Below are 17993 nucleotides of genomic sequence, written 5' to 3'. Positions count from 1 at the left end.
GTGGAGGGGAGGCCTTTTGAATCCTGATGGTACCTTTTGAAAAGCCTTTGGATGGAAGGTGCTACCGGAGGACAAAGCCAGCTCATAACTGTAAAATAAGGATTCTCTCTCTTCTAAGGGCAAACTGTAAAGGGGTGATGGGTAAACCTCTACACTGTCCCCCCTGAATGCCTGTCCATGGGGCTGATCCAGGTCTCAGACCAGCATAAGTCCATTGGCTGCAGTGGTGTTATTCCGGATTTACAGCAATCTTGGGGAAAGAGTCAGACCTGTCTAAACCTACTGCCTACTTCGGGTTGAAGGCAGAGCAGTGGCTCTGCAAGGGTTAAGGAAGCCATAGGAAGATTAGGAAATGTGTGATGACTTGGATAAGTAAGGGAAGTGGCTCATGTCCTGTCTAGAAAGAGCTCTGTTTGGAATGGGAAAGCAGCTGGCGCTCCAGCAGGGGCTCGGTCAGCCAGTCCTTGTGGTCTTCCACCTAGAGAACGATGGCCAGGCTCTTCGTGATCTCGCTAGCGCTTATCAGCACGTCAGTGGCTTGTACGTTTGAAGAGTCATCCTTGAACCTCACTGGGATCGTCTGCAGAATGACCAAGCCAGCAGCATTCGTGCGTAAGTCTCTGCTTTATTGGGCTATATTCCCTTCGGGGAAGGCAGGCGGCGGGCACAGCGGACAGCTACGAGTACATCAGTCCTTCTCCGTCCCTATGTCCCCAGCTAGTTGCATTTATAGTTAAGCCTTTGCAATCAGCCTGTGGGACCATACTGTTAAGTATCCCACTGAAAGGAGGCGTGCTATGCTGTATCAGACTGCTGGGCCAATGAGGCAGCAGTAGCCTCCCGCGTTAGCCAATGACTGAGGCTTCAGAGTCAATTGTGCAATGCCGTACTTCGGGAGCAAATTCCTTCCTGACTGCTCGGATGACCAGTTCATGCCCTGAAGCAACAGATTTACTTGTCATTTTATATCTATACCCACACCATTTAATGACCATTATAAACTTCGCTTTCATAGCTCCAGCTGTTGTTGGGGGTCATGAAATTATCCAGACCCTTTTAAAAAAAACACATCAGCGACAGTCATTGATGTGGGGATGCATGGTCTAGTGGTTAAAGCAGCCGCACGAGAGTCAGGCGACCTGTGTTTGATTCCCAGCTCTGCCACGCACCAAAGGCAAATCACCTAATGGCTCTGTGCTTCCATTTCTCGGGGGTGGGGGGGAAACAATATTTCTCTGCTGCATTAGGGGCTTTTCTAAAAGGGGTTGAGATCCTCCGATGAATGGTGCTAGTACTTAATTTTAAATACTCCAGCCTTAGTAATGAACGGGGGGGAGGGATAGCTCGGTGGTTGGAGCATTGGCCTGCTAAACCCAGAGTTGTGAGTTCAATCCTTGAGGGGGCCATTTGGGATCTGAGGCAAAAATTGGGGATTGGTCCTGCTTTGAGCAGGGGGTTGGACTAGATGACCTCCTGAGGTCCCTTCCAACCCTGATATTCTGTGATTCTGCGAAGGGGAGAGTGAAAACCAATCAGTCTATTCTTGTTCCCCTGTTTCATAATACAAGCATAAGAAGACAGATGATGAACTTGATGGCTGGTATATTTAGAAGGAAATGGTGCTTTATGCCACTTATATTCTGCCTGAGAGACACCATGTGGCTAGAATCTGAAAGGGGATGGATAATGTTATGGCTCTTAATAACATTTTGTAGCTGTGCAGGCCATGATCATGACCCTAGTAATTTCATCTCATTCTCCATGGTATACTGAAATCAACTGCAAGAGTCAGGAGCGATTGTTTATCCTCGTGTGCAGAGCTACAAACCTGGCTAGGTGCATAAGGCTCTTTGGTTACCTGCCACTGAGGCAGGATCAGATGATCTTGGCCATGCTGTCATGATGGACCAGTGGTCTCATCCATTGTGGAAACTCTTCTGTCCTTTTGTGTTGTCTCTGGTGTTTGGGAACGGCCTTAGATCAAAGCACTGGAACTCAGTAGTGAGATCCATCGCTCTGAGCTTGGTTGATCAGACTTGCGCTGTATGAGGATGATCACAGCTCTCACAAAACTCCCTGCATGATCTGGTCTCATTGTGAAATCTGGGCTGGACGCCCTGTTCCAAAGAACGGATCAGACATCGGGAGGTGCTACCCCTATGACCTTCCCCTGTGCAACACGCTTAAGTCCGTGTTTTACCACGAAGCTAATGGGAGTTTCTCCCTGCTCGGACGGATGCCAGGTGCCAAGCACAACCGTACAGCTTTTAATGCTATTAGCCAGAGGTGCTCATCTGATTTTGAAATGCAACTGCATTGCGTTTTGTCTTGTCCCTTTGTTCCACTTCCAGTGAACCAGCAAACAGCTCAGGTCATTCAAGCAGCATTCAGACATGCAACCTACCCTGATATCAGTGGGGAAAAGTCCATGGCGTTTCTTGGCAAAGTGACCTATGGGTTGACGAAGTAAGTACGACCGTGCGCTTTCTAAACTCCCTTTTGTACCATGAAATGCAGCAGGTCTATGAATAAGGTCCGGGGTGTGCCTGGGAAGAAGGTTTGAAGGGAGATTCAAATTCGCTCAGTCTGAAATCATGGATGGGAGAACGAGGCCCTTTCTGCTCCTTTCCACATGCAAGTATTTCCTGATTAAAACAGAGGCCAGCATAATGTGGCATCTGCCACTGGATAAGTCACTCACAGCTAGAGATCTAACAACCTACCAGGGCTATTTGTGAGCTGCTTCACTTACATTATTGGAAGAGAGTGATGTGAATGGGGGAAGGTGTCCAAAGGTTCAGGTGACTGAAACGTCTCGGGAGGGTGACTGAATTGGTTATTGATTTACATGCGGCACTGTTTAAGCAGCTGTCCGGCCCCCAGGCAGAGCTGCATGTGGCAGTTCAGTGACTGCACCAGGGACTTGGAGAACAGATGGGTTTCAGAGCACTGCCCACATCCCCGGACTCTAGGTCATGCAGTTCACATGAGAATCTGAACTTTCCCAGACTACGTTGGGCCAGGGCTTCTGATTTGGGCCCATCTCTAGTAATTAACGCTTGCCCACCTAAATGTCCTCTGCTGTTTGAATTGGTGCAGTATTCTTTGCTACGTGATGGTGCGGTGTTTCTGTGCGCTCTGTCAAGCAGCTGCTGCAGACGGAGCTCCTTTCGTAGCGCTGCGTCCTTGGGTGGATTGCAGGCGGGGGGATTGCCCCTGCCACCTCTGTGTCTTAAAGCATGGGCCTCTAAAGGTACAGCTACACAGCAAGCAAGCATCAAAAAACAAACAAAACCCACAGCAGCAAGTCTCAGAGTGTGGGTCAACCGATTCGGGCTCACGCTGCAGGGCTGAAAAATAACCGTGTAGACATTCAGGCTTGGGCTGGAGCCAGGGCTCTGAAACCTGGCAGGGATCTCCGGCTCAGGCCCTCGCTTGAACATCTACACTGCTGTTTTCAGCCCCAAGCCAGAGGCAGTTGACCTGGGCTCTGAGATGCATGGCTGTGGCGGGGTGTGTGTGTGTGTGTGTGTGTGTGTGTGTGTTTTTTTGCTGCGTAGGGCTGGCTGACTGAGCTAAATGAGTCAGCTGTATCAGCCAACAGTGTATCAGGCTTATCAATCTCTAAATGACAGGTTTCAGAGTAACAGCCGTGTTAGTCTGTATTCGCAAAAAGAAAATGAAGTGAGCTGTAGCTCACGAAAGCTTATGCTCAAATAAATTGGTTAGTCTCTAAGGTGCCACAAGTCCTCCTTTTCTTTTTGCAATCTCTAAATGTGACCCAGCCACCGCCAGAGGGTGCCAGAGGGCCACCCAGGGGCACCGGTGACACATTTCAGGGGTGGATAAAGCAACTTCTACTTATAGTGAGGTGTTGAGTGTGTAACCACTCTGGGATGAAAGAAGCTGTATTCTATGTTGTTAACTTATTATTATTGATCATTTATACAATCCAGCAAAAGCAACTGTAAGAATGCAAGACTATATTATTATTTATTACTCACACAACCAAGAAGAAATGCAATGCAACAAAACAACTTTATGTCGTGTCTCTCCTAGAAATTGTCCCAGAGAATGTACGGAGTTAAGTACAATTACAAGGTTAGCAAGAAACAATAACCGAGAGAGGGCCAATGGAGAAAAGAGACGCATTCAGGTCACGCCGGGCATTCTGAATGTATCCACCCTTTTCATTTTCTTCTTTAGCATACAGATCAACGACTTGTCCATAGAAAACAGTGAGGTAGATTTTAAGGAAGATGATGCCATAGACATTGCAATTCAGAACGTGACAGCATCCTTCAAAGGGACCCTGAGTTATGGCTACACTGGTGCTTGGTTGTAAGTATGTAGGAACACAGGAACGGCCAGATTGGATCAAGCCCAGGCCCATTTAATCCAGTAGCATGTCTCTGCCAGAAGTAAGAAGCCCACAGTGGACAGATGTGGGGTAATCTGCCCCCACATGCTGGTCTCTAAAAGTTAGTGACTGTGCTTTAGAGTTTGATATCTCTTCCGACATTATTATTATTTATCATTTTTCATTGTAACTGGATATTCTTGACATCCAGATAAATCTCCAATCCCTTTTGGAATTGTGGTAAATTTTAGCCCTCAAAAGTTTCCTGTGGCAGTGAGTTCCACCATCTAATTATGTGTCGTGCAAAAGTATTTCCTTCTGCTGGTTTTGAATGTCCCTCCTTTTGATTTCATTGAATGTCCCCTTGATCTTGTGTTATGGGACAAGAAGAACAAAAATCCCCAATCTACTTTCTCTGTCCCACTCATTATTGTATAGACATGTACCCTGTCCCCTTTATTTGTCTCCTGTCTAAGGTAAACAATCCCAGACTTTTTCTAAAGGATTCTCAAAATAATCTGTATCCATTTAATCCTGCTTGGCAATGAGAACAAGCAGGTGGAGGGAGGGTGGGGGAAGTGAGAGAGCTTCACAGACAAGGAGGGGCCAGGTCTGAGCTCTGAATAGTGCATCAGTGACCACATCTATTCTTGATGTGACATCAGCTAGCAACTCACAGTGCAAAGAAACCCAGGGAGTGAATACAAGGGAAGGATGCACATTCTGGGTTATGGTTTTTTTAAACAATTTCTTGCCCTCTTTATTAAGGGGGAAATGGCTAATAAAGACAGAAATGGGGCTAGTCCTACATAGTCCATCTAATGTCTTCAAGGTGTTTAGAAGGCACCTATTGCCATTGGGGTCTATGTGCCAGACTTCTATTTCTAGGACGGATACGGTTGCTGAGTGTTTTCCATTCTCTTACAGTGTGAAACTCACCCACTCCATTGATTTTGAAATTGAATCCTCAATTGATCTCCAGATCAACGCTAAACTGAGTAAGTAGCCTGGAATACAGCATCCTTAGCGACAGCTGGATTAACTTCACTGAGCCCAGGGCACCGTGCGTAACCTCTCCTGCCATGCAGTACGAGGAGGTTTTGCCGTGAGACGCTTATAATGGCCCTTTTGTTGCTTATCTCTGTTAGAATAGCAGCGAGTGGCCCCGCCCGAGATTGAGGCCCCATTGCGCTGGGTGCTTTACAGACACGCGGCGAGAGGCTAACAATCTAACTAGGCAAGGCAGGCACAACGTAGGAGAAAGGAACCCCGTTTTACAGAGGGGGAACTGAGGTCCAGGGAGATTAAAGGGACAGGTTCTCCGCTGGTGTAAATCGTTTCGATGGAGCGACATGGATTTACATTGGTGGACAGCTGAGAATAGCGCTGGATCTCTTGAGGCCACGCCCGGTGCTCTAGCCACAGACCAGCCCTCTTCTCTATTTTGCAGTTTAGGATAACAAAAAACCCACACACCCATGCATGCATCCGATGAAGTGGGTTTTAGCCCACGAAAGCTTATGCCCAAATAAATGTGTTAGTCTCGAAGGTGCCACGAGGACTCCTCGTTGTTTTTGCTGATCCAGACTAGCACGGAGGCTGCTGCTCGGAAACAAACCCATGGGTGAGTTGCACAAACTTGCGTCAGCTGGGGTTTTTGATCCGGGGAAGCGAAACTTCACAAGAGCCACCTTCATTTTCAGTTAGCTCCTGTTCTGTAGCCAGTTTCTGAGTGCCGTGTAATAAATCAAGTGACTTACTTTATGGAAAATGAGTCAATGGCTTATCCCAGACTGGGCGTTAGAATCCTTGCTGGCTTCCGCATTCTCTCACCATTAGGCCATACTGAACCACCTGGAGGGGGTTGGGTTATTTCTTTGGTTTAAGACACCACTTCGGTGGTGCAATAACAGTGTGAAGCACGTGACAACAGTGTGTCATATGTTCAGAGCCCTGCACAAATGTTAAGCCGATTATCCCTTGCAACACGTCATTTATCAACAGGAAAAGCAAGGCAGAGCGAGGCGAAGGGAACTTGACCAAGGTATTGCAGCTAGTCCGTGCAGAACTAGAACCCAGAAGTTTGTGGTGAAACTTCCTACCAGTCGTCTCTCTCATCGGATGAATGACAGGAGCCTTTTGCATGCAGTTGTTTGCAAGCGTTGCTGAGTGCATGGAATGATTTGCAGACCTTTTCCTCACAGTTCAGTGGTTTGGGCCGGGAGGCTGGGGGAAGAAGTATGTTTAAAAATCGCTTTCTGTGAAGAAAACGTCTGGTGGAGGAAACACCTCTTTTGGTTGTGGTGGGGGTCGCCATAATACGGGAGTCGCTTTGAAGTCAAAGATGAGCGAGATCCTGGCGGGAAGGGCCAGAGTAGTTGATATTTGCTAGTCTTCTTGGAGAGGAAGCCAGGTGCTCCCGCTCTCAAAACGCTGCCTGGCAATGGGCAAGCGTTCACCCCATAGTACAGAGGGGCAAACAGAGGCCCAGAGAAATGAAGTGACTTTGCCCGCATCACAGAACGAGTTAGTGGGCAGAGTTGAGACACGGGTAACATTTTCAAAAGCATCCAAGTGACTTAGGAGCCTAAGTCCCATTGACTGTTAATAACACTTCGGGGATCTCTACTGTGTGAGGGCTACAGCAGAGTAGCCACTTGCTCTGGTGATGGGAGAGGTTCTCCTGCTCTTAATCCACCTGCTGGAGAAGCAGTAGCTTGGCTGACAGAAGAATTCTTCTGCGGATCTATCAGTGTCCACGCCAGGGCTTCGATCGGCTTAACTACATCTCTCAGGGGCGTGGACTTTTCACACACTTGAGCAACGTAGCTAAGTCGACCCACGTTTTAGGTGTAGACCAGACCTCAGACTCCTAAGTGCCTTTGTTCCCTTCCCGATCCATGTTCGGTTTTTGTGTTCTGCAGAGTGTGCAAAGGGCCGGGTGGCGGCTGATACCTCGGATTGCTACCTGACGTTCTATAAGCTGACGCTCCACCTCCAGGGAGACAAACAGTGAGTTCCCTCTTCAAGCAATGCATCGTTGTGCGCATGGCAGCTTGCACGGCCCATCGCGACCGTCCCCACGGGCTTTTGATCCCATTGGGCACCCCGCCACATTTCTGTAACGATATTTCTTCTCCGCAGGCCAGGGTGGCTAAAACAGCTCTTCACAGACTTCATCTCATTTACCTTGAAGCTCGTTCTAAAAGGCCAGGTAAGAAACACAAACGACTAGATGACAGAAAAGCAAAGGCTGTGTCTTATGTCCACAAAGTGCCATATAAGCCTCTGGCATTGGTACATAATAATAATGAAGGGCCTGATCCTGCAAAGATGTAGCCACCTACTTAACTTTATGCACCATGAGGAATCCCAGTGATACTTAGAGGCTGGTCTAGTGGCTAAGTGAAATACTCTGGACCGGCGCTGCCAGGCATAGGTTTGATTCCCAATTCTAGATCCTGGTATCCCGGGTTAGCAGGGTTTTGGCAACAAGCTGACAGGCATGGAGCATCCTGCCTTGCTTAGCAGCAACCTCTTCGTGCTGGTATCCAAAGAGAGGGTAACGTCAGACACTTGATGGTCACATTTAAAAAGCAGGAGGCTGATTTTAGTCTCCCAGCAGTGTAAATCGGGAGTGACTCCAGTGCAAAACTGGCATGAGTGAGATCACACTGAGGCCTCGGGGGCTGCAAGACTTGGATTTAGACACATGGCAACACCAGGGTTTTTTTGGCCCACACCGATGCATTCAATTTTTTCCCCTTGTAGGTGTGTAAAGAAATTAACCTCCTGGCTCAGCTGCTGGCAGATTTTATACAGGACAGAGCAGGTAAGTGTTCCGCCCATTTTCTCTTCCCTGTCTTCCTCCTTTCTTAGACACAATCCGCTAAGGCTGAGCTAGACCCGACGGAGACAATGACCCTGTCCCTGCGAAACGGGGATTGAGACATGGCCGTGGGAGGGGAAGCAGCACCAAAACAGCACTAATTGGAATTCCTCCCCTGTGTGGTGGGGGGCTTGGGGAAAGAAACGATGCAGGCTGGAGACGGAGGGTCCGTCTACCCTGCAGTTATGGGGTGGGACTTCCACTCGTGTGGGGTGGATCTTCTCAAGCGAGCTTTTATCTAGCTAGGGCTCCAGTGTGGGTTGTGCAAGCCATCCCTGGCCCCTGGGTAATTACTCAGGGCTAGTCTACACTTGGAATGCTACAGAGGTGCTGTGGCACTTAGGTTTAGACACTTACTACAATGACAGGAGAGCTTCTCCCCTCGCTGTACTTAATCCACCTCCCTGAGAGCTGGGTAGCTGGGTCAATGGAGGAATGATCCCCCCGACCTGGCGTTGTGTATGTCGCGGCTTAACTGTGTTGCTCGGGGGGGTGGATTTTTCACGCCCCCAAGAGATGTAGCTGGGTTGACCTCACGTCTTAGTGTAGACCTGGCCTCGGGCAGGTAGTACCCGAGTTCGCTAGATCAAAGCGAACTTGGGCACGTCTATATGGGCTGCAGTCACACCCAGTGGTTTCAGAGTTGACCTGCTCTGAGCTAAAACAGGAGGAGAGAGTGATTGTTGCTCAGGTTCCAAAGAGACGCTCAAGTCCATCGGGTACGTAAGATTGCATTAGAAGTGCCTGTGTAACACCAACAGACCTCGGTTGTCAGCAGGCAGGATCGAACCGAGGACCTCGGGAGCTGAGTGCGTGAGCCTCTACCCCATGAGCTGAAAGCCAGCTGGCTGTTAGCTAAGGCTGTAGAGCAGGCTCATTTGATCTCTCTCTTTAAGTGGTCTCGGTGCCACTAGATGGGGCAGAACGCCACACCCAGGAGGTGTGTGCGTTACACCTGCGTGAGACTTGAGGCTGGATTTTTCTAAAGCCTGTAAATGACTTCAGAGCACAAACCCCAGTGGAAGTCAGTAAGGCTCGTTCACCTACCCAGAAGTGACCTCTCAGACTGCCGGCAGAAGGGCAAACTGCTCCAGGCTGTCTGGTGCTTTGGAGATCCCATGAACCTGGGCCCAGCAGGAGCCTCTCTTCCGTTGTCCCTGTTTCCACACAACGGGCCCCACGCCAACGACATGGTTCTTTAAGAACCAGGATTTGCCCAGCAGACCTTGCTCCTCTTTTCACCAGGGCCGTTTTGCATGAGAAAAGACAGTTTCTCACGTTGGTGAATAGGACAATGGGTCATGTGTGGAGACAAACAGGACTGGTGCCTCTGAAACACACTCCAGCTTTTGATGGGATGGGAAACCTGTCTGGAAACACACCAGAGCGTGATTTTTGTGCGGGGGGGTCAGATGAAAGAAGTCAGGGCGTCGTGAATCAATGATTCGCTGAATGTGAAGAAACCTGAGTTTTGTGCCAGTGTTGTCAATAGTGTGATTCTTTTCGCACCATTCTACTAGCCAGTCCTATTACTGGGCCACTTTAGTGCTGCCTCAGATACTGGCCCAGGTCCTGCCCCATGTACTTGCTACGTTTTCTTTCAAGTGCCAACGTTGCCGTTAAACGCTGGCACTTACGCCATGAGAGCAGCTCTGGAACGGCATCAGCAAAGCCCTTAGGACCAGCGAACTGCTGTCTGTACACTGAACTGATGTCGCGTGCGTGGGCGCCCCCATCAGAACGTTCCCCCGAGGCTGCCCTTGCTTGAAATCCCTTCTGGGGTTCCGGCACCTGAAAGCACCTTAGACATTTGTCCTTCTGAGAACCAAACAGAAATTGACAAACGAAATGTTCATTGCAGCCATTGAAAACGACATCCCAGTTTGCCAGGGGCTTCTCCCTTAAGATGAAATATTGACCCCAGTTCTGTGCAGGTTTAAAAGCTTTAGGTGCCGTCCTGTAGGAAAATATTTGCCAACGGGGAAAAAATACTTGATAGAACTTGTGCTCCTAAGTCATGTAAAATGTGCTTGAAAATCCCACCCTTCCTGGTTGGCCTACGTGCTCAGACACCACAGGGATGGATAAATAATATTTATTAGATTAGTTAGATAGCAAGTGATCTTAAACTAATGCATGAGGCCTGAGAGACTGAAGCCATTCATGTCCATCTAGCTAAGGTTTTTCTATGGCACCCATCACTTTGGAATGCAAAGATTGAGAATTATTAGCCCTGTTTTAGAGGAGGGGAAACTGAGGCACAGAAGGTCCATGGCAGAGATAGTAATAGAATCCAGGTGTCCTGACTCCTAGTACTGTGCTATGTTATCTTCTGATAGTCTGCAGGAGTCAACCTGTTAGTGTTCGAAATGGACTTCGTAAATTCTGGCCTCGATCATGTGAAATTGCACAGTTGGTAAAATGAGTGGTTTTTATTTTTTTCTGCAGCAAATTTCCTCCAGGATGGGGCTATAGGAGTAGATATTTCACTGGCATCGTTTCCAGTAATAAAGGCAAACTACATGGAATCGCATCATAAGGTAAAGTAATTTGGGGGGGGAGGGGCATTTCAGACTAATTTCTTCCCAGTTCTCTTCTCTGTCCCATCTGTCTAGATGGCTAGAAGGCAGAGATGTCTAACCGTTAGAGCAAGGGCTAAGGAAGGAAGACTCCAGAGTTCTCCTGCTGGTTCTGCTTCTGATTCATTATATAATTGAAGTCACTTAATGACTCTCTGCCTCAGTTTCCCCACCTATGAAATAGGGATAATAAATCCCTACTTCGCAGGGTGCAGTGAGCTGTAAGGCCCCCAGATTAAAGGTGTTCTAGAAGGGCAGAGTATTCGTTTTTCTGGGACTAGTCTTCCGGGCCCCCGAGCCAGCACCACCTTAACTGATCTCTTGAGGACTCCCCCAGTGTGCAGGTGAATCTATCCCGCCTCCCACATAGGATGGCTAGTTTGTCACAAGGGGGTGTGGCTGAAGCATTACTGGGCTCTCGCCGTCCCTACCTGGCATAACAGTCCCTTGTGGCTTCAACCAGCTGCTGTGATTTAGAATGGTCCTTGAGTTGCTCTCATCTATGCTGGGGATGGGGCCAGCATAGACTCATCCCTAAAATCAGGAAGCTGCAACTGGCTTCTTTGCTCCACCATGCCCCTTTGGAATTAGCTATCCATGCTGGCTACACCCTGCACATATTCGGGGTAGCTGATTATTTTGCCCAGGCTGTATAGTGCCCCATCTTCCATCTGTGTCTGCTTAGCTTATCCTGTCAGGCTTTAATAAACACAACTAGCCCTTTGCATTGCAAACCAAGCATGACGTGTCCAGGTGAGGAGAGCCGGTTAATTGGTGGTCACCAGCAATGCATTCTCTTTCCTTTTAAGGGTCTGCTTTTGTACAAGAATTATTCAGTCGTCTTCAGTGATTCCATGTTTGCTCCATCTCTGCTCTCCGAGTCCAGGATGCTATACTTCTGGTTTTCAGACCAGGTCCTGAACTCTCTGGCCTTGGCAGCTTTCCTGGATGAACGTCTGGTGTTAACGATCACAGGGGAAGAGTTAAGGGTAACTATTACAGGGTTATTTTAACTTTTTCTCTCACTCAAATAGTATTTTGCAGCCCTTTCCCCCCACCCTACTTTGGGGAGAAGGTAAAAATTCTCAGAGCCTTCATTTGCTGTGCAATCTGGTTCCAAAAGAAGAAGGGAACCTACAGTGAGATACAGCCTACAGTGCGATCATAGTCAGAAAAGTGGTACCTTCTTAGACGTCCATACCTGCTCCCTGTGTGTTGGTTGATGAGTCCTATCTACTAATCCCCTGCAGACCCCAAAGAGCTATGGGAAAGCAAAGTGGATTCTATTTGGTTTCATGGTAACAACACACTCATCTTATTTTCTGGATTGCGGAATCTTTGCCATGAGTCTAGCTGGATTTTCAGATCCTGGGGTTAAGTCTGTGGTGCAGGTATAACAGTGGTCCTATGGGAAGGTTGTCAGCAGTGGGGATTGAAAGTGAGAACTCAGGATCTAAACTCCTGAGCTAAAAGTCTCAGCTGTTAAGCAAGGCTGTATCAGCAGCATCTGCCGCTGGCTGTGTGCGACAGAGTGGGTTACACTGGCAGATAGAAAATTAATCTTTTGATTTGTAAACTAAGCAAAATGTGCGGTGGGATCATTGGGAGAAAAGGAAATCTGCAACCTCACAGTGTCTTACACGGAGTCACTTTATTGGCTATAACCACATCTTAAGACAGAAAAAAGAAATCCTCAGAAAACAAAACGCTGTGGGTCTTGTTTTCCCAGCAGTACTGCAGAAGAGAAGGTGTTACAAGACCCGAAATTCCAGCTTGCACCACGCTTAGTTCTGAGTAGACAAGAGCACTTGGTTTATTGCAGCTTAGACTTGGTACTGGGTTTGGGCTCTGCTTAGGGGAATGACTGTGATGAAGAAGGAAAATCCAGTGGGTGAAACCTGCAGCGGCCGGGGTGAAAAAGCACAGACAGAGAGACAGGGGTAGGAGAAGGAGCTGACAGAAAAATTTGCTGATGTGGGGAACAATGTATTGTAATTTATCCTACTTTTAATGAGAGCAAAACCAGAGCCTGGTTCAGTGGTAGCAAAGATCTCCAGCCACACATTGTTCCTGTGGTTGGTTGGTTCAAGATAGACCATTGCCCTGTGGTCTCCAGGGGCTGCCCTTCCTGTTACATATTAATTCAGCCACATTTTAGAATTCCTTGGGAGTTGCCCTCAACCTACGGGTATTCTTTGGTCCCCCACCCCAGCTCTGGTGACACGTTGGGAACACATTGTGCTCAAGCCAACTCATAATTTCATTGTTGTTGTTCCTTGAAGGAGATGTTTGAAATGGAAGACACAGAGGCTCACCAAGGGATTGTGCAAGAGGTAACCATGGAGCTGGTTCAGAGCTAACTTTATGGACCATGGCACTGTTGTTTATTCACTTTACTGTTTTATATTCCATTAAAAGAAACACATAAGGACCGCCCTTCCTGAGCTGGAAGGCGATGACCCAGCTGAAGGTCAATGTCTGCCCTGTCCAATTGGACTCAAAAAGTCTAGTACAGAACACAGAGGTCCTGATTCTCCCTTGCCACACGGAACCACTGGGGGGGGGGGCAGGCTGGAACAGGTTGGGGCTGGGTGATTTGCTACTATGCAGCATCTTGGGTCCTTCCCCCTCCCCACCATCTCTAGGATGCTGGGGGAAAGGGATGCAGAGGCTACTTCGCCCCTTGGCTGGAGGAGCAGTTGTAGAGCTGGTGGGGAGGGAGTGGATTTCTCCAACCCCCATCTGCGTCGTTCCCCCAGGGTCCCAACTGAATTACTGGGGGTGGGGGTAGCACTGAGAAGAACCTGGGGCTATAAGAGGGTTACAGTGTGTTGCATGTTTCGCATAACTTAAGAAATCAAGTACCATGTCCCGAAGAAAAGCCTTGAGCACTTAGCCCGTATCCTGTCCCCCTTGTGCCCTGCAGATTTTTCAAGGCACTTCTTATAATGACTCGCTGGCTAAGGTCTGGAGTCTCACCCCTCCCCAGATCACCCTCCAGCCTGAAGGGACCATTGTGAGGTCATCGGTTGCCGTGGAACTCACCCTTTTCTCCCAAGGAGCAGAGCCCACGGTGGTGTTCTATTCTGAGAAGGTCAGTTTCTTATTCAGTTAATCTAGGTTGCAAACTCCTTGGGGCAGGGACCATGTCTCACTCTAGGCTCTGTATTGCATCACAAATACTCTTAGTGCTCCACCAATCAAACCAATAATAACTTTGACGTTCGGTCATTACGTTGACATTGTTTGGAAAGGAAATGCGTGCTGGGGGGTGCAGACAAATAGCAATCTGAAGTTGTTAGTTTCTCCCCCCCATCCTCTCTGAGTCTTGGGGTTTGTCCTCACCAGCCAGTATAGCTTGGGTGTTCCTTGACCCCCATCCACACATGTAAACCTGGACCATGACGTTATTTCTAGAGAGTCCTGTGGGAAAAGTGTTCAGTGGTGCGTTATATTAATGCTGACTCTGTGGGCCGTGCACATCTCTGGTCTGGAATTCCATTGGCTTTATCAGAACTACAGCAGAGCCCAGGGCATGCGCGGATGGGACTGTAAGGGTTTGGTCAGTGCTGTGTGCCTACCCAAACAGTATAGGCGGAATAAATAACGCTTATTAGACACGTACCTCACTGATCAAGGCACAGAGCTTCCATTCCCAGAGCTCCTCGTAACGAGGGACTCAACAGGATTTTACCATGCTGAACTGGCAAAAGGGAATGATCTTGATTTTCTTCCTCCAAATGAATCTGGTGATGAAGCCAGACAGACCATGTGACTGTCTCTTTCTCTTCACAGGAAGTCACTGTCACAATCCAGTCTGCGTATGTAGAAAAGAAACTGGTTTTGCACCTCGCTGACTCTGTGTAGGTACTCTTGTGCATTGCCACCGGTCTCTTAACTCGCCTGTGCTAGCTGCAAGGAAAGAAGGCCTTTTCAGATGCTTCTCACTGACTTGATCTTTTCTTGGTTAATATTTTCCTACAGGATAGAGCCTAAAGTTTTTAAATGTGCTTTGGAGAGAGCTGGGGTAAGTAGAGAGCATTTAATCTCCAGGGAAGATGACTTGCTAACTCAGGGGTCATTATAGATCTCTGCAGTTGCCCCTGTTTTCTGTTTGATTTTCAGGATGACAAATCTCTAAGCCACTTCCTGCAGAGAATCATCTCCGTTGCGGGAATCCCAGAAGTGATTTCAAGTGAGTTTATGCTCTGGAGAAAATTCTGGCAGAACGTGCACTGTCAGTTCTGTTCTCGAACAGCCGTTTGAAGTGGCTGCACATTGTTTCTAATTGTTCCATGGTTGCTGTTCAGAAATGAGTTGTTTTCCATGGAAAATTTTGACTTTTTGGTGAAAAATCAAAATTTGAAATACTTTGATTTGGAAATATGGTGTGGGAGTTGTCGTCTGGGTGCTTCCTCTATAGATCAGGCTCCCTGGTTGGATTACACTGACCATGCTGCGCCCTTTCTCTTCTTGGTGCGGAGAAGTGGTGCACCATGGGAGCCCCTGGCTGTAGTGCATCATGGGAGATGCTCTCAACCCCCTTAAAAAGAAAAGGAGGACTTGTGGCACCTTAGAGACTAACCAATTTATTTGAGCATAAGCTTTTGTGAGCTACAGCTCACTTCATCGGATGCATACATGCATAATTCCAATTCAGCAGTCTCTCGTTGGAGTCTGTTTTTGAAGTCTTTTTGTTCTAATATTGCGATCTTTAGGTCTGAAATCGAGTGACCAGAGAGACTGAAGTGTTCTCCAACTGGTTTATGAATGTTATATTATATCGGAGAACACTTCAATCTCTCTGGTCACTCGATTTCAGACCTAAAGATCACAATATTAGAACAAAAAGACTTCAAAAACAGACTCCAACGAGAGACTGCTGAATTGGAATTAATTTGCAAACTGGATACAATTAACTCAGGCTTGAATAGAGACTGGGAGTGGATGGGTCATTACACAAAGTAAAACTATTTCCCCATGTTTATTTCCCCCACCCCCCACTGCTCCTTGGACGTTCCTGTTAACTGCTGGAAATGGCCCACCTTGATTATCACTACACAAGGTTTTCTTCCCCCCTGCTCTCCTGCTGGTAATAGCTCATCTTAGGTGATCACTCTCGTTTCAGTGTGTATGATAACACCCATTTTTTCATGTTCTGTCTGTATATAAATCTCCCCACTGTATTTTCCACTGAATGCATCTGATGAAGTGAGCTGTAGCTCATGAAAGCTTATGCTCAAATAAATTGGTTAATCTCTAAGGTGCCACAAGTCCTCCTTTTCTTTTTGCGAATACAGACTAACGCAGCTGCTACTCTGAAACCTAAACCCCCTTAGTCTCTTTGGAAAATCTTCCGTCTAATCACAGTGTACCAAGTACATGGGGCAGTACCTGGTACGGTATCTGAGGCAGCACTAACGTGGTTAAATAATAATAAAGTGGCCAGTAAAGTAGTGTGAAAAAAGTCACATCATTGGCAAACCTGGCACAAAACGGAGTTTCCCTTAGATTCAGTGAATCACTGATTGATTTATGATGTACTTTTATCAGACTCACGAAAAAAATCACACTCTGGTGTGTTTCATTTGTTCATGTTTTCCAGCATGTCAAAAGCTCCTTGTGTGTGTGTGTGTGTTTCGAAGGCACAAACTAATGTTCATCCCCATGTGGGATCCACATTCCTATTCATCAAGATGAAAAACTGTCTTCCCTGTGCAAAATGACCCTTGTGAAAAGAGGATCAAGGCCTAGTGCACAAATGTTGGCGCTTAAAAGCAGCGGCATTGTGGAAACGGGCCCATTGTGTGAAAATAGGGACAATTGAAGTTCACGTGATCTCAGAGGTATCACACCCAGCCTGGGAAGTTTGCCCTTCTACTATGCAGTCAAACCGTCTCACTAAATGTGTTTATTGTCGAGGGAATAGCAAACCACCGTTAATGGACTTATAACGGGATGGTTTTATTGCTTTCATAGGGATCGAGCCAGCTTTAACTTCTCTGATGAACAGCAAAGGACTCAATCTATTTGAAATTAAAAATCCTGAGATCATCACAAAGGAGGTAAGTAAATTTACATCCACTTCTATGTACAGAGCACTGCAAGCTTTTTGTAAATGTGGTGTGAGCTAGTATAACTGGTCTCTCTCTTTCTTTATAGGGATACCTAATTATACAGCTGGACTTTGGCTTCCCACATCATTTGCTTGTAGATTTTCTTAAGAAAACATTATAGAAGGAATCCATTCAGAAAGGAGTGCTGGACTTGACTGTACAAATAGAAAGAATGCATGTGACCCAATAAAATTATGTCCTTTTTTGGGGTCAACTTCCCTCTAACCCAGCCATTAAAAGTGATATTGTTGCTTTAAAAGTCTTAGGTGATTTTCTGTGCTTATGAAAGTGAACAACTAAGTCAGTGGGTTTGGATCAGGCCCTACTACCTAGTGCCGGGCCCAGTGAAGGATTTAACTGGTCCATTTTCATCCCTGTTGATGTTGACATGCAGCGTTTTACTGTGCTAGTCCCAGGCTTCTTCTAGCCACCAGTCATATCAAAGGGTGTAGTGTGGTGATATTAACAAACCCGAGAGATGAGACCACCAGACTTGCTTAACTTCCCGGAGAGTAACGTCAGAAGCAGTACTGCCGAAATGTCTAGGCATGGTATTAGTACCAGTAAGTTGGTTATGACTCTGAAGTGTAATATGGCAGTCTCAATGACTGATGCTTATATAGAGGCATCACATCCTGGGACATGAGATGATGGGTATAGTCCCTTGCTACACCGTTTGCAACTGGTACAGTGTGTTCGGTTATAGCCATCTCAGTAACAGAGGGATGGTGATGCCAGTGGTGCAAGTTTACAAGCAGCAAAAAGAAGAGACTAGAAAGAGCACAAGGAAAGAGCAAAAGATACGAATAGATGGACCCCCCAGAACCATGCATTCTTTTGTATGCTCCTGCAGTGCAATGACATTTTGGTACCGTTCAATCTCTTTTTTATTTTCTTTTGTACCAATTATATCTTCTTTCCAGCCATCACATTTCTATGAAGCTTTCAATATGGGGGAAAAAACTCAAAAGCACAACAGGAGGAACAAATACTAAATGCAATGCCAAGAATCACAGGGTTATCACAATAATAAAAATAGGAGCTTGGAA

At 47.1% G+C, this 17993-nt stretch overlaps 1 protein-coding gene across 1 annotated transcript; it reads left to right on the top strand.

Annotated features, from left to right (window-relative positions):
* The first annotated feature begins 107 nt into the window (after positions 1-107).
* On the top strand, positions 108-17170 carry CETP (cholesteryl ester transfer protein). Its single transcript, XM_074969082.1, has 16 exons — positions 108-612; positions 2352-2466; positions 4207-4341; positions 5288-5358; positions 7285-7372; positions 7505-7574; positions 8132-8192; positions 10698-10789; positions 11638-11817; positions 13111-13161; positions 13755-13922; positions 14624-14691; positions 14813-14855; positions 14954-15023; positions 16808-16893; positions 16991-17170. The coding sequence occupies exons 1-16, from the start codon at positions 489-491 to the stop codon at positions 17063-17065; spliced, it is 1497 nt and encodes a 498-aa protein (XP_074825183.1). The 5' UTR covers positions 108-488; the 3' UTR covers positions 17066-17170.
* The last annotated feature ends 823 nt before the right edge of the window (positions 17171-17993 follow it).

This window comes from Natator depressus, chromosome 12, assembly GCF_965152275.1.
Source record: "Natator depressus isolate rNatDep1 chromosome 12, rNatDep2.hap1, whole genome shotgun sequence".
Taxonomy (NCBI): Eukaryota; Metazoa; Chordata; order Testudines; family Cheloniidae; genus Natator; species Natator depressus.
This window is presented reverse-complemented; position numbering and strand designations above follow the sequence as displayed.